Raw genomic sequence first — 14,536 nt, 5'->3', positions numbered from 1 at the left:
TTAATTATAATAATGTTATAAGAATTCTTATAACATTCATAGATTCAATAAAAAAAAACCATATTGCAATAACAAACTCGGCAATGTCTATTGAAAAAATATATTTGATAATACTGTACAGCAACGTAAATAGATAAATTCATTCTTTATTTACACGTGTCGAACAAGAAGTATGTTTTAGGAAATATAAAGATTGTAATTTGTCTACTACAGAGGTAATCTCGGCTTGTATATTTGCTGCTCTGACAGCGACGTAAAGAGACTCTTGGAATCGTTTTTGAGCTGTTCTCAAGCTCTGTGGCACCAGTACCCCGAACCATTTTATAGGATCTTGAATCTCATTGCCAGATTCTTCCATGTTCTTTAAACTTATATCAAAATTTGGGACAATCTTCCCAGTCTCTTCTGTTAACTTTGTCTCTAATTCAAATAGCGTAACTACTTTCTCATCGTCAGCTGGAATTTGCAATACGCTTATGTTCTCTTTGCCTCGTATATATTTGGCCTTGGCCAGTTCGATGTAACCGTCGCGCAGTATCTTTTCCATCTGTACATTCACGATTATTTTCTCTTCCAATAACTCCAAATTACGTAATAAATTTTCATCGATCGCTTTGCATATGTCGTCTATACTTTCGTGCATGGTGACACAATGGTGATGACAGGCCCTGTTGACAATGAGAAACGTTCCCTGAAATAAAAAATGTAATTGTTGCAGCCTTTCGTTTATTGTAACGTCAGATTGTTGGTTTCAAACAATTGTTTGCACCTTCGTGTACTTACCAAGTCAAAGTATCAAAATTATATTTGAAATGATTATCACTTGATGTCTTCTTTCGTAATGTTCATAAACACTTCTTATAAACGTAATTGTCTCGTTGACAATTACAAGTGATTTATTTATTTTCCTTTAATTATAAAAGTCGAGGAAGTGTGAAATATCGTTCGCAACATTTGGCAATACTGACCGTGCTTTCGTGCTTATAACATAACCTCGCATGTGTGAAGAATTAAGAATGCCAGGAATGCCACCGACTCGCACCGAACCGTCAGTGTATAAACCGTAAACTAATATAAACGGATTGACATATCGGTGAATTTATGAATTTTGAGAATGGCAGTGAAAGAGAAACAAACGGATGCTTCCACCGATGAAGTAGAATGGAATGTTGAAAATGAAATTCAATTATTCTTTGCTATGAACGGGCATAAACCCGTTGGTAAGGGTTAACTTGACACCTCCGTAGGCTATATGTTTACATCGTGGTGTAACGATAGTTAAATTGATTTTCATTAGGCATTAACAAGTATTTTCACATGGTCTGTATATGGGAAAAATTTCGCGTTGCCGTTCACAAGGATGTGTCATTGAAATCCATTTGGGAGCATTTGGAATCGATGTACGATCTGATGGCTCTGGTACTTGTTTATAAATCAGTTATAACGATGAAACGACATGAATTCGAGACTGTAATGACACCGTTTTAGGATGACATGGAGGACCCACCGTTCCCTAATCAAGAAATAGATTTCTGTTTGCCAGAGCAAGATTTTGGTGGATTACTCAAATCAAAAAAAAGAGATGAATCAGATATTAAGTTGAAAGAACAAAGGGACAAGTATAAAGAGATTAAAAAAGATAAAGATGTAAAAGATCCTGCGAAGAAGGATACAGTCCTTCGCGATCTGAAAGGGAGTAAAGATATTGACAAAAAAAAGGAAGAATATAAAAAGTTTGTCAAAGACATCGAGATAAAGAAGGACAAGCTTAGAGATGTTAAAGATGTCAGGAAGGATTACAAGTCTTCCAAAGGGCGGTCAAAAGGGAAAGATGATTTGGAAGAAGGTAAGTAGATAGTTCTTTTCGAAACCTCGGAAACATCAATATAAGATATGATTGAATTTCTTTTTCCAGCATCGAATGACAAGAAGGAACGCAGGGATTCTGATTCTGGCCGTGAGAGCTTGAAAAGGGGACCGAAACGACCGACCAGGCAAAGTATGGACAGTACCTCCAAAACATCTTCTAGTCCACGCGATACACCCCCGCCAAAACGTAGAAGAATATAACAATTATAAAAAGTTCTTAACATTCAGATCACTAGGTCGATCCTAACATGATGGATGTACATACATCTCACAGCTCATGAAATGTCCTATGATTTATATGCAAAATGTGAATATTTTTTTGTACATGAATCGTTCAAGTATTTCTAAGAAACATGTTTTATAAAATATTGTTACATTACTGCTGTAAATACAACAAAGATGTAATCTAATGCTTTATCACCTTTGTATATATAACTCTTACATTTCTTAAGCACATGTGTCCACTCTTGAATGACATTCATCCTTATTATCTGTTCACTTAGACGTAAGATACAAAGATTTCTGAATAAATGAAACAATAACGTGTAGTCTGTTAAACAGTAGCCAGTATTTATTACAGAAGTTGTAGACATCTTCATTGACATGGATGTTTTGTACCAAGTTTGCCCGTGCTATTGTAGTTGAATGATCCCCATTTTTGTTAATGGAATGAATTAGATTTCCAAAGTCCAAACACTGCTGATGGTATCCACGTGTTGGAGGTAGTCCTTGTTGGTCTATCGAAGCCTTCTCGCTTCACGTTCCGACTCCAGGAGGGTTAGGAGATCGCCTTCTCGTACAGGTCCTTTTACATTACGGATGATCTGTCGGTTTTGTTCTCCCAGGAACTCAACTTTGACTTGTGTACATTGTCCTTGTGAGCCGGTTCGGCCCAGGACTTTTATTACTCGTGCCAAAACGACTGGTTTATCCATTATTGCCTCACGTGGCTTTGATGCTACGGCAAAGAGACGTTTTACGGAAATGAAAGAGTGCACCTAGCTCTCGTAATAAAGATGGCACCTTCCGGATTTCCAGTACTTCTCCAGGAAAGTCCTCCCCCGATTAAATTCAAAGAACCTGAAACGCCATTGAAACTTGAAGTACCATTAACAATTGTCTAAGTATACAATACATATTTTATTAAGACAAGAACTGTAGTCCCTTGAACATAAATAATTCATTTTATTATCATAATCTAATTAATAACGCGTAGTAGATGGCGCTTACCATAGATATTCAAATTGAAACGCTACTCCACGTAATCGCGAAAACGAGTTCGAAAGAATTGATTAATTGCTCAGCTGCTTCAAATACTTCGTAAATGATATGTCATAAATATTTTCTTTGACAACGTATATTTGTACTTATCATCAATTTTACAATTGAATTTTTCTCGATGCAACAGTAAGTTACAAGGTCTAATTGTCCTGAATCACTATTGAACTGCATGTACCACGATAATTTCTAATTATAAGAATACATGAAAAAAATTTCTTACGTTTATGTTATTTATTTCGTGTCCGACATAGTAATTTATATTATCCGATTAAATAAAGAACGGTTCAATGCAATTGAAACGTAAACGTGATAAATATATTTCGAACTTATTGTCAAGTTTCAGTATTTTTCTTCTTACACGGCAATAAATTATACAATTTTAGCAGGGAATTATAAGAACCCCGTTTTACACAATTGTATTTAGTCGTCAGCAAACACTTTTAATTAAAATACTTGGTGTTTAAGTGCATATCGTTTGAAAACATGTTTCTTTAGACTTCATTACGTATACTTTAGAAATGAAGGTGTCAGTAATGTGATTAAGTCACTGCCATCAACTATTAATAAAAACGCTAAATGCATTAAGGTAAGGAGTAATAATAATACTTGTTTGAATATTAAGTTAATACAAACGACAATAACTTTTTAAAACGCAAGGCATTGTCCATACGATTTTTACACGAACCGATGTTAACAGTAGACAAAAATAACAATGAAACGTTTAGAACGTACGATACATTTCGATCATATATAAATATCGTTATTTCCTGTTAGAGAATGAACTAGCTTTCAAAATAACTGAAGTCACTTTTAAGTAAAGTGGCCTTTAATGTACAGTTTGTCAGAGAACTTGAATATTTCGTTAAAACATATTTATGCGTCCAGTTTCTCCCTTACGTTTTCGGGTAAAAATGAACTGTGTCGCAAGATACGCATACGTTGTACTAAAAATATTTGTATACCTATTTTAAGTGTAATGAAAGTTATTTTGCCATAATGAAAGTGGACCCTGACACACGTTCACGGTGATTACAAAAGCACCCGTTTTAGCAAATAATACAATTACATTATCGAGTACGTTGTATACTGTACGTCACGAATAACTCATCTTTACAGTCAGTCAAAAAATTGGTTTTTATTCATATAGTTTCCACCTTTCCAACAATAACGTTGAAAGCTAGCGAAGCTTTAGCGAAGAAATCTTTTCGACTCGAGATACTTCGTCGTGCACTCACGAAATACTTTTTTTTTTCGGAAACGGCAGTAGCCCGAGTACTTTTTATTCGTGTCTCCGTCGCGTGATGTCCCCGACTGGATTTTCCAAGCTAACATGGAAATGTAATTATGTTGGGTAACGAACGTTCGACACTAGTGTACGACACTGAACGATACAATCGATCAACTAGCGATATTTGTAATTTTTTTACTGCCACAAATTGGTGGAAAGCGTTTGACCGGGAAGTGCGGTAGTAGATTTTCCTGGCGTGGTCGAGTAGTTCGTTCCACCTAATGAAATTTGCGCCATTTGTTGCGACAACTGAAACAGACGCATTTTTAGTCGTTGTCCCGAAAGTCTTTTAACGAAAATTACGTGTACGATCTTCATACCTGGGAATTGAACGCAACGGACTGTTGCTGCTGTTGAGATGTTAAATTGAAAAATGGATTGCTACCAGGAGCCGGTTGAAGATTTTGCGTCAACATTCCACTCCATCCGTTATTACTACTAATGCTAGACTGTCCTAGTTGCATCACCTAACGGCATACGGAATAATTAGTCGAATCGACAAATAGATTTCTAATACTCGCATTGTGCAAGAGGAATGTATATACCACTTGAGATTGCATCGGATTAGGCACACCATTTATTTGGCCTACGTTTGGCAAACAGTTCCCTAAAGAATTCGGTGCCATCGGTCCTAACGAATTAGTATTTACCGTAACTTGATTTTGATTAATAGGTAACTGATTAGCTGTGACAGACATCTGGGCAGGAAGTTGATTAAGCTGAGTCAAGGAACTTTGTTGATTTGGATAATTAGTTGGCTGACCAAACGGCACCGCGCTTGGTACTTGCTTGTACTGAACCGTAGATTGTTGAGCGTATAATCCAGCTGAAAGATAAAATAGCGTAGAGTTCCAAGCGTATCGTGTGTAAAGCAGCAAACATACCAGGAACTCCGAACATGGTTGACTGCTGATGACTCGGGGTTCCGTACAAGGCCAGAATACTGTCTTTGGACATTTTATTTTTTTCTTGGGACGACGGTGCTGGCTGATCAAAGAAATTCTCTTCTTCACTTTTACTTGCAGCTGTTGGCGTGTCCGTCGATGTGATTGTACTAGAAGTACTACTGCTACTCGCAGCGGGAGATGCTGATAAAAATGAAGAGAATATGTCGTCGCCAGCACCGTTTACGTTCGACTGATTTGTTGCTGGAGCATCTGTGAAAAAATATAAAGTTACACTCGATACACTTTTATATTTCTACTCGTAATAGAAATTTACCTAAACCCAGTAAGTCTTGAGTCGCAGAATTGTTTGCTCTATTAGGCTTAGGACTGACAGAACTCTTAGGTTTTGGCAATTGAGGCACTACTTCTGGTTTCTTAACTGGCGGAAGTATAGCTGGAGCGCTGGACGTCTTGGAATTATCCTTTTTTCTTCTACGCTGCCTCTCTGCCTCTTCGTCCAGCTCTTTGTCCCAATTTACCTGATCGATTTATTGAGATTTTTATCATTCGTTTCGCGCACATCAAATTTTTCAGCTGTTGAGTCATTACCTTTGGTAACGGAGGTGGTACCCATTCCCTAGCTATGTACTTTTTGTGTTCGTACTTTGCGCGAATAAAATTTTCAAGGCTACAGACCGTTTGAGGTCTTCGGAAACTATCGGGAAGATTTGCTTCGTATACTGCCCTCGCACGGGAATTTCCCATTTGTTGTAAACTCTGGAAGTGATAATGCCACGTTTCGATCAGACGTAAGAATTTTATTTCTGAATCAGTAGCACTCAAATTGGCAGCGTACCACTACTTGCTCCGGCGTCCATGTATCTAAATTAACGGACTTGACTCTGCTTATATGAACTCCCAGATTTCTATGTATTCCAGCGCAACGGATACATAAGAAAATGCCTAAATTCCAACTGGCCCACCTCGGTCCTAAGACACATGCAATCAATTTCGTTGATGCATAAAATGATTTAAATGAGGAAACTGACGAATGCTGGTCAGAGGTGTAGGAACTTTGTTAAAAATTATCGGAGGGAAGAGGAAAGAATGTACACGAATGAAGGGGCGACAGCCAGGAGAGCACAGGTGATATTGGCAGCTCGTACTCGCTGTCATCTAAGAGTTTGTCACGAAGAAATTAAAGAATCTATAATACTTCGCTACGGGAAACTAGGTCGTTTTGAGATCGATATCGATGACTTACGTGCACCGTTACTTAGAAAAATGCAATATCACAACGTTCGTAGGAAGCGGATGGAATGATCAGGATTCATCGGACGGACCAAGAGACAAGTCGTCGTGAATTCACGATTGACGGACGAACCTTTCGCATCGCAGTCGACACAATACTTGTTATCCTCGTCGCGTAGCATCTGTATCAAAAGGTTCTGACATTTCTCTTGTATCTGCTTGGAACGTTCCTTCTCCACGCGAGACGTCATTCCTGCAGTTTCACGGAGAAACTCCTTGCACACGGGGCCAACAAAACAATGTTTTCCTCTTTCAACGTTGAAGTTAAACACACGCGAGGAGGACAGTCAAGTCAAGTAGTGCCGATGCAGTCACCAGTGGTCAGCGAACGAACGCCCCCAATAATTCGACTCGTTACCACTGAAACGTCATGTTGGTTGGTTCGAGGAATTCTATTGGGTCACCTGTCAATATTCTTGACGGAATAACAAATAAATTGTTCACGATGTTAACATTTTCCTCATTATTATTTAACAGGAAGAGATCCCTCAATCCTCTTTTCGTTCCCATAGTTTCTATAAAGCGAGTTAACACACAAACGTATGTGCTTTTAGTATACATATACGATCTCTGACTGTGTATAGCTATCGTCGATGAAAACTATATCAATGATGCTTGCTAAACAGCAGTGATAACCTGACGAGTTAATTGTCAAACGATGTATGCAATTGTCAAGTTTAACGCACATTTATACCTGTTTTACGATGCTCGTTACTTCGAGAATTATACATAGTTCTGCACTTAGTCGTGCATACATCAGATGAAGTTAAATATACTTGTCACAGTCAAGATTCAAGGTGTACATACGAATTTTTACTTTCTCTTTGCTAATTCATCGAAGACATCAAGCCGTGAAATAATCTATGAATTTAGGCGTGTTTAATAGAGTTAATCTTAAGGTAATCCATCGCAATAATAATAACCTTTTTTTTAGTATTGTGTTACAATTTAATTGTGTTCGTTAGGATTCCCAAGGAGGAATGTATTCCGAATGGGCTTCTCTAAGTGTTTTAATTCAACAAGGCTCGGAAGAAAGCCAGAGTGTTCTGGAGAAATTTTCTCCTGGAGCAGGGAAAGAAGTAGCCTTGTCTATTGTACGTCAGCTGGCTACAAACCTTGGAATCACACAAGCAGCTGAACCTAGTCCATTATGCACGGACAAAGAAGTACAATGGTGCATGGAAGTGATATGCTTCGGATTATCACTGCCCTTAGCTGAACATGACACTGTCAGGGACTGTGTCAACGTTTACTGCGAATGGTTATCTGCTCTGTATTCCACGCCAAAGATCTGTGTACCGAGACCCATTATAGACGATCCCAACTTCTATGCCAGGAAAATAATCAGTCATTTTCATAATTTATTTGTTCCACGAAAAGGAGAAGGTAAGATAAACTATTTTTGTGAGCCTCATGGAATTAATTCAAGTTATATATTATTCTTTCCCATTATAGTCTGGCCATTTTTATATCAGGATTTAGGTAATCTTGTAACTGAAACAATTATATTTTCGCAATGTTAAAAGCTTTCGTACCTGCCGTAGGAATAAGTAATTAACGATGTTACAGTGTTTATCATTATTTACAGGAACAGATACGATTAACAGACAAGCAGTTTTGTGTCACAGAGTACTAAGAACATTGCAACAAATAGCAAGGGGTCCAGCCACTTTGGAAAGGGAAACATGGGAAAGCTTATTACTGTTTCTTATTGGTATAAACGATGCACTCTTGGCTCCTCCAGCTACGAGAGAAGATGCTGGAGAACAATTGTGTGAAAGAGTTCTGGGCGTATTGTTAGAGGTACAGAGTTTTTCTTAAGAGGAACACGATGATTATGAACGATAAACTAACTGAGCAAAGTCCCTTTAGGTGTGGCTGGTAGCGTGTGAACGAAATTTTCCATCACCACCGTTATGGCGCACGTTAAGAGAGTCGTGTCTTCGATGGCGACACAGATTGGCATTAGTGGAACAGTGGAATCGCGTTTGTCTCGCACTCACAGCGAGACTTTTACAAATTATGTATGGTCCAATGTTTCCAGAATTAAAAATAAGTTAGTCACGTCGATCTTTTTTTATTAGTCGGTATCGGCGCTCGGTGGTACACGTGATTATTGTATGCGATGCATTTAGGCGAAGAAGACTCTCAACTTGTACCACCTACGATGTCAGACGAGGCAGTGGCGCAAGCATGGTACAGACTTTTACGTACTATAGGTGATCCCGTCGATCTATGCAGGCCCGCCGTTATCTCGCAGACGCAGGCATTTTTACAGTATGCTATTGCCAGTCCAAATGTAATAGACCCGTGTCAGCACCCGTGTCTACAGAATTTACCGCAGATCTTTCTAAAAGCCATAAAGGGTATAGCTGGACAAGTCGACGCTTTCCTCGGTAAGGGACTTTCTCTACGATCGAACTGTACAGCATAATTGGTATCGTATTTTTCTGGGAAGGTCCTCAATACCAGAAGAATAAGGTCGACCTCTCTCTCTACATTTCTTCTTTTTTTTTTAAATAACTATGATAGTATACGGACTTTCAACTCGCTTACTGGGTGATGGTTGCATGCAGTCACAAATGTTTTAGGAGTTTCACAGGCATGTTGCTGGGAAGAATGTTGCGTATCTACGATCACCTCTGGATCTGCTAGCACCGGGAACGGAGGTGTAGGATGGGATAAATCAAATAGCAAGGACACGACTCAACCTTCTCCTACGCCTCCAACGCAACGCAGACTTGCCAAAAGTTTCAGTGTAACACCTTCCGCAGTCACTAAGGGTACTCAAGCACTTATCTTCTGCCGTTTCCTTTGATTTCCGAAATTGTATATACTTGTCACGTATACTTTCAAGCTGTTTCTTTTCTTTTTAAAAATACAGAACACTGTATTATAAGAATAAAATGCCGCGGACACACGTGTCAGATTATGCATTGTACTTTATAATAGGAATTCCAAAAGCTTCCTTGATCGGTTTAACAACAAGTCGGGTTTCAAGCACACCGCCCATGATGATATCTAATTCCGGCCCGTCATCCGCATCGAGTACGGCATGTAAGTTGTTTGAAGGAGCTTACATTTGATAAATACTTATTTGATACAGTATAAGATCGTTGTATTTACAGCTATGAGTTCGTTAGTTCAGGATATTAGACCCCCTTTAGCTCCGGGACGTCCGAAATGTAACAGTATATTGCATTTATTTGGTGAATGGCTGTTTGAAGCTGCTTTTATAGGCACTGATGGATGGTCGCAAAATTTACCACGTGAGCATCCCTTAAGACGTTCAAAGAATTAATATTTTCGATAATACGAGCCAGATAATTTTTCTGATAAACAGAACCGTCGGGTGCTTCGAAACGTCCGTCGTCTGTACTCGTCGAGGGTCCTAGTTCTCTACAAGAAGCTTCCAACGACGTACCGCCGGCTCTTTGTATAGATCGGTACGAGTCTGGAAGAGCGGAAGCGTTGGGAGCACTGTGTCGGATATTTTGCGCAAAAAAGACTGGGGAAGAAATTTTGCCCGTTTATTTAGCTAGATTTTATCAAGCAATGAATCAGGGACTGAAAGTTGACGAAGTAATGAACTGCTCATTATCATTTTTCAACTAAAACTTCTGCGATACTATAAACTCTGTTTACAGTCTCGAGAGTGTGGTGAAACGTTGGCGAGCATTCTGTTGAATTCTGCCGATTTATTTCGTCTCGATTTAAACGGCGTGCAAGTGTTAGTACCAGCTGTGATCTCGGCGTTAGAAACGGTACTCCCGGAGAAAGATTTGAAGCTTAAGTCTAATGTGGTCTCGAAGCCGGAGTTGCGAAGAGCATCCATTCATTTGTTAATATCAATCTTGGCATTGCCTCTACATTTCCAAGTAATTAATACGCGTACGCGTTATATTTCGAGTGCGTAAAACAAAGTAAAATTGATCTAATTCCTATTTTATAGAATCTGACTATCAAGGAACTTCCAACGTTTACGAATCTAATGATAACCGAAAAGAATCATATAACGTTTACACAATTAAAATCGAGGCTGATGAACCTGCTCATAAACGCGTTGCAAGTTGAAACTGATCCTCAGAATACTCATATGTTGTTAGGTGAGTCGAACACTCGATATACGCGCATTGCACCGTTGCGATTCACCACTCTTTTTCGTAGGTGCGCTTTTATTGAGCGTCCAAGATTCGGCGGCGGCAGAGGAAGTCGAACAAGTTACACAACCTGACACTATAGCACACGATACCACTGTCAATTTATTATCGTCAGGTTTGTTACATTACGCGTGTTATTTAAATTATATCAAACTGAATCTATTAATCTGTTGGATGCCACGTTTTAAATTTCGTTAAAAGTTGGATTGACTTGATTTTAAGAAGTAATTGAAAATTGCATCCGGTTTCAGTAATAGTAGCTCGAGTAAATATTACATTATTTGAAGAGAATCAATTTACATTAATATCTACCAGTTGCTTGTAAATGAAAATTGAGTAATTCAGCCTGGTATGCAATGTCGTGAAGTCATGATGCTCAGTGTTATTTTATATTATTCGTATTTGCTTTCTGCCTGCTTTTGTAATACGTTTATTTTTCCTTATTATAAGTTGTGTTTCGTTATGCATTCACCATTGTACCGTTTCATCATTGCTTGATATAGTCACCAGTGATTCTGCCAGTCAGATAAGCATATCCAGCGATCAACGTTCACTCGGCGAAACCTCTGATATTACAACTCTTCAAGAGGAATGTATCGCGTTTGGTAAATACAAGTATTTTTCATATACACTTTTGTTACACGTTCGAGCTTCTTTGATAACATTGCGCAAAAGCTTGCCTTTCAAAAGATCTCTCATCTACGTACATAGTATATTGTGCCTGTGAAAGGAACGATGAATCGCGTAATAGTTAGAGGTACGCATTATTGTTACAGATTCGGCTCACGCTCTCTTCGTGAGGGCGACGTATCTAGTTTGTCACAGACTGATATCATCCTGGAAGACAGACTTAAATATTTCCTTAGCAGCTCTTGAAATATTGTCAGGACTGGCCAGGACGCGTATTCGTGAAACAGGTAAAAATATACAGCGATCTGATCTTAGAGAATACAATTTATACGATCCGAATTATTTTACATGCAGCGAGGAAGCTTACAGGTTGAATTATATTTGAATGTAACTTCTTATACTTCGAAATTCAATCGGATTACTAATTTCACGTAACAATTACAGACGCTTTGGAATGTAAACGTGCTGTAAAGTGGCTCTGTGATTACATCGCGTATCAATGTTGGCGCCCACCTCCAGCTCATTCGAAAGATCTACATTCGTCTATCGTTGCTGCATTTAGTTGTTTAACAACCTGGTTGACTGCGCATCCACAGCTTCTACAAGTTATTACTACATCTATGTGTATCGTTTTATTGTCTCCGTAATGAATTGATAACTAGAATTCTTTTTCCAGGATAAGGATTGTTTAACGACGGTTTTAGAGGTGGTCGAGCTTGGAGTATCGGGAACCAAAAGCGTGGGGAAGCCTGGTGAACCCATCAAGATGAAAGACGAGAAGGAATTGAAACCAGCGTCTATGCGCGTCAGAGACGCTGCCGATGCTCTTCTCACAGTCATTTTAGAACAAGTACACATTAAACGATACACGATTGAAAGACATTAGATTTGGGCAAATTATATGAAACGAACGAATTCGTTTATAGGTAGGCTATTTCCCTAGTGCGTGCGGGGCGCAGTCACTATCGTCTCTATTGGACGAAGTATCGCTTCTCCGGCACTGCAACAGCTGGACCGGAGGTCGAGTCATGCGGCAAGCGGCGGTCGAAAGATTTCGATACTTCGTAGCCGAGAATGCCACTCTATTGGCTTTACTCGAAGAACCTCTTGGAAACGATCAGGATCCACAACCGACCGTGACCGTATTGATACGTGGCCCGTTCGGTAGACACGCGTGGACGATGCAACTTCGACATCTGCCGAGGCACAGATCTAGTATAAGAAGCGTCAACACCAATCCTGGTCGACCGTTACCGTTGGCGGAAGCTGCTCCGCGCACAGATTACAAGCCCAGATTCTTTCCCGATAACGTGGATCGAATACCGCATTGTAAAGTGTACGTCGATTCGTATTCAAGTTTTCACTGGTGACTGGATTAAGAAATGAACAGGAATGGTAAAACGTTTTCAGGGACGAATCGATTCCGAGCTTGGAAGCAGTTATGAACGACAACGATTTGGTGAGAAACGAGCATCAAATTTTGTCACAGCTGTTGGAACGTCAAATGAACATTGAAGCGAAGTATTGCGATGGGAATGAGAAAGTATCGGACGAGAAGACAGAGGAATGTACGCCACCTCACATTTGTCACGAGTTTCAAACTGCTCGTCTATTTTTAAGCCACTTCGGATTTCTGAACATGGAACCGAAGGAAGACGACGAGTCTAGGAGCAGCGGGCTCACTGCCTTAGATCCGACCATTCCAGGATTCTGCTCAGATTTAGAGACTTTAGATAATATCAGTCCAAGAACGTGCGATACCGTATACGTTTTTTATGTAAAAGCTGGCCAGAAAACTTCTGCGGAAATACTGTCCAACGTGGTAATTACTATTTTCTTCAGAATATCTTATCGTCTTATCTAAACTATATTTATTTTTACAGCTGCACGATTCGAACGTATCCTCGAACTTCTTAGAATTCTTGAATTCTCTTGGCTGGCCAGTTTCTGTATCGGCACATGCCGGTTGGACCGGTCATGTCTCTACCTCGTGGAGGGTAACGCAACAGTTGAACGTACCGCAGCCTGCTCACAGCGACCATGGTGGAGCTCTTTATAATGGTGATACTCACGTGCTTTACTGGGCAGACGTCAGTTCAGAAATTGCATTTGTCGTACCGACTCAATTAAACAACATGGTGAACTCGGATTCGTTAGAAGAAACGAGTTACGGCAGCGATACTAGTTCCAATCAAGGTAAACGTTCGATACAAACGAAAATGCTGTGTTATTAACAATGTGAATATTTCTAGTTTGGTTCGAAAGAACTATCAGCGAAAGTATTTCTTCTCGAAACAGCGGCGGGGGGCAGAGTGCGATGCAAAGCTCACGAACGATGTCGCTCGACTTGGAAAAACAGCCGCCCAGTTTAACAGGATCTAATCCTAGCGTGGATCTAGTTAAACCGAGGAAATCGGCAAAGCAAGTTTTAACTGTACAGACCGACATTAAAATCATGGTCGTCTGGTTAGAAAGTTTAGAAGATTATGCACAATTTCCAATTGGTATTATCCTTTAAACACATATATTCGCTTTGACGAAATCAGGAGAATTTTACAAATCATGCTTCACGCGCAGGTGATCTACTTCCTTGTACTTGTACCGGGCTCGAACAATCCAGGGTGATTCAGGTATCTGACGTACAAGTAATTTTCGTTCAAGCTCTTAGTAGTGGACTGATGCGAATCAGATTACAAGGCCCAGTTTCTAGAATTAATTTAGCCACTCCCTTAATCGATGGGATGGTCGTATCTAGAAGGGTACTAGGAACCCTCGTTAGACAAACAGCGTTAAACATGGGACGTAGAAAAAGGCTCGACAACGACAGGTCTGTTGACTTGTAGATAATTATTAGATCATAATCAGATCATAATCAGTTTAATAGCCACGATGTTTTGTGCAGTTATCATCCACCACACGTACGCAGACGCTTGAAAATACAGGAAATGGTTCAGAAGTACAGAAAAAATTTGACCGATCCAGAATTATTAACGCTCTTATTTAGTAGTACTCAAACTTATCAAGTGTAATAAATGTTAAGCTGCAAACGAATCTATGAACAAGAAATATATGTACATACGATAGTGGTATGTTTTATTTCTTTCAGTTTA

General features: G+C 39.4%; 5 protein-coding genes across 12 annotated transcripts; 2 read left to right on the top strand and 3 right to left on the bottom strand.

The window, feature by feature from the left end:
* Positions 1-84: 84 nt before the first annotated feature.
* Positions 85-965, bottom strand: LOC108625883 (coiled-coil domain-containing protein 115). Its single transcript, XM_018026213.2, has 2 exons — positions 784-965; positions 85-691 (listed from the first exon to the last, which is right to left on the bottom strand). Exon 2 carries the CDS (start codon positions 641-643, stop codon positions 140-142), a length of 504 nt encoding a protein of 167 aa, XP_017881702.1. The 5' UTR covers positions 644-691; positions 784-965; the 3' UTR covers positions 85-139.
* A 43-nt stretch (positions 966-1,008) lies between these two features.
* MrgBP (MRG/MORF4L binding protein) lies at positions 1,009-2,279 on the top strand. The gene is made up of 4 exons (XM_018026212.2): positions 1,009-1,220; positions 1,298-1,419; positions 1,489-1,846; positions 1,916-2,279. The coding sequence occupies exons 1-4, from the start codon at positions 1,115-1,117 to the stop codon at positions 2,068-2,070; spliced, it is 741 nt and encodes a 246-aa protein (XP_017881701.1). The 5' UTR covers positions 1,009-1,114; the 3' UTR covers positions 2,071-2,279.
* Positions 2,280-2,415: 136 nt separating this feature from the next.
* Positions 2,416-2,866, bottom strand: LOC108625930 (Ribosomal protein S28b). Its single transcript, XM_018026298.2, has one exon. The coding sequence runs from the start codon at positions 2,802-2,804 to the stop codon at positions 2,607-2,609; it is 198 nt and encodes a 65-aa protein (XP_017881787.1). The 5' UTR covers positions 2,805-2,866; the 3' UTR covers positions 2,416-2,606.
* A 342-nt stretch (positions 2,867-3,208) lies between these two features.
* LOC108625919 (stromal membrane-associated protein 1) lies at positions 3,209-7,135 on the bottom strand. Of its 2 annotated transcripts, none has more exons than XM_018026274.2 (8): positions 6,710-7,135; positions 6,182-6,315; positions 5,935-6,102; positions 5,660-5,864; positions 5,323-5,595; positions 4,984-5,264; positions 4,759-4,905; positions 3,209-4,687 (listed from the first exon to the last, which is right to left on the bottom strand). In XM_018026274.2, exons 1-8 carry the CDS (start codon positions 6,825-6,827, stop codon positions 4,574-4,576), a joined length of 1,440 nt encoding a protein of 479 aa, XP_017881763.1. In that variant the 5' UTR covers positions 6,828-7,135; the 3' UTR covers positions 3,209-4,573. The 2 variants fall into 2 exon arrangements, with proteins under 2 accessions (XP_017881763.1, XP_017881764.1); XM_018026275.2 differs by having other exon boundaries at positions 5,089-5,264.
* A 113-nt stretch (positions 7,136-7,248) lies between these two features.
* LOC108625918 (ral GTPase-activating protein subunit beta) lies at positions 7,249-14,512 on the top strand. 7 transcript variants are annotated; one of them, XM_026814360.1, is made up of 24 exons: positions 7,249-7,535; positions 7,602-8,022; positions 8,092-8,118; positions 8,225-8,439; positions 8,509-8,692; positions 8,772-9,032; positions 9,213-9,419; positions 9,589-9,693; positions 9,765-9,905; positions 9,980-10,218; positions 10,284-10,514; positions 10,589-10,742; positions 10,804-10,911; positions 11,300-11,401; positions 11,573-11,713; positions 11,781-11,795; positions 11,871-12,031; positions 12,103-12,276; positions 12,353-12,762; positions 12,837-13,248; positions 13,310-13,622; positions 13,679-13,930; positions 14,004-14,253; positions 14,329-14,512. In XM_026814360.1, exons 1-24 carry the CDS (start codon positions 7,500-7,502, stop codon positions 14,453-14,455), a joined length of 4,686 nt encoding a protein of 1,561 aa, XP_026670161.1. In that variant the 5' UTR covers positions 7,249-7,499; the 3' UTR covers positions 14,456-14,512. The 7 variants fall into 7 exon arrangements, with proteins under 7 accessions (XP_026670161.1, XP_026670162.1, XP_026670163.1 ...); XM_026814361.1 differs by lacking the exon at positions 8,092-8,118; XM_026814362.1 differs by lacking the exon at positions 11,300-11,401.
* The last annotated feature ends 24 nt before the right edge of the window (positions 14,513-14,536 follow it).

The sequence above is a fragment of the Ceratina calcarata genome, unplaced genomic scaffold (genome assembly GCF_001652005.2).
Source record: "Ceratina calcarata isolate Rehan_Ccalc_2016 unplaced genomic scaffold, ASM165200v1 scaffold379.2, whole genome shotgun sequence".
Lineage (NCBI taxonomy): Eukaryota > Metazoa > Arthropoda > Insecta > Hymenoptera > Apidae > Ceratina > Ceratina calcarata.
Note: the sequence above shows the minus strand (reverse complement) of the source record. Positions and strands in the feature narration are given on the sequence as shown.

Coding starts and splice junctions, on each gene's coding strand:
- LOC108625918 (XM_026814360.1), top strand. CDS start 7,500: ATGAATTTAGGCGTGTTTAATAGAGTTAATCTTAAG. Junction 8,440..8,508: donor TTCTGGGCGTATTGTTAGAG/GTACAGAGTTTT, acceptor AAGTCCCTTTAG/GTGTGGCTGGTAGCGTGTGA. Junction 14,254..14,328: donor AAAAGGCTCGACAACGACAG/GTCTGTTGACTT, acceptor TGTTTTGTGCAG/TTATCATCCACCACACGTAC.
- LOC108625930 (XM_018026298.2), bottom strand. CDS start 2,804: ATGGATAAACCAGTCGTTTTGGCACGAGTAATAAAAGTCCTGGGCCGA.
- LOC108625883 (XM_018026213.2), bottom strand. CDS start 643: ATGCACGAAAGTATAGACGACATATGCAAAGCGATCGATGAAAATTTA.
- LOC108625919 (XM_018026274.2), bottom strand. CDS start 6,827: ATGACGTCTCGCGTGGAGAAGGAACGTTCCAAGCAGATACAAGAGAAA. Junction 6,316..6,709: donor TGTCGACTGCGATGCGAAAG/GTTCGTCCGTCA, acceptor CATGTGTCTTAG/GACCGAGGTGGGCCAGTTGG. Junction 4,688..4,758: donor CCGTTGCGTTCAATTCCCAG/GTATGAAGATCG, acceptor CGTCTGTTTCAG/TTGTCGCAACAAATGGCGCA.
- MrgBP (XM_018026212.2), top strand. CDS start 1,115: ATGGCAGTGAAAGAGAAACAAACGGATGCTTCCACCGATGAAGTAGAA. Junction 1,420..1,488: donor TGTACGATCTGATGGCTCTG/GTACTTGTTTAT, acceptor ACACCGTTTTAG/GATGACATGGAGGACCCACC. Junction 1,847..1,915: donor GAAAGATGATTTGGAAGAAG/GTAAGTAGATAG, acceptor TTCTTTTTCCAG/CATCGAATGACAAGAAGGAA.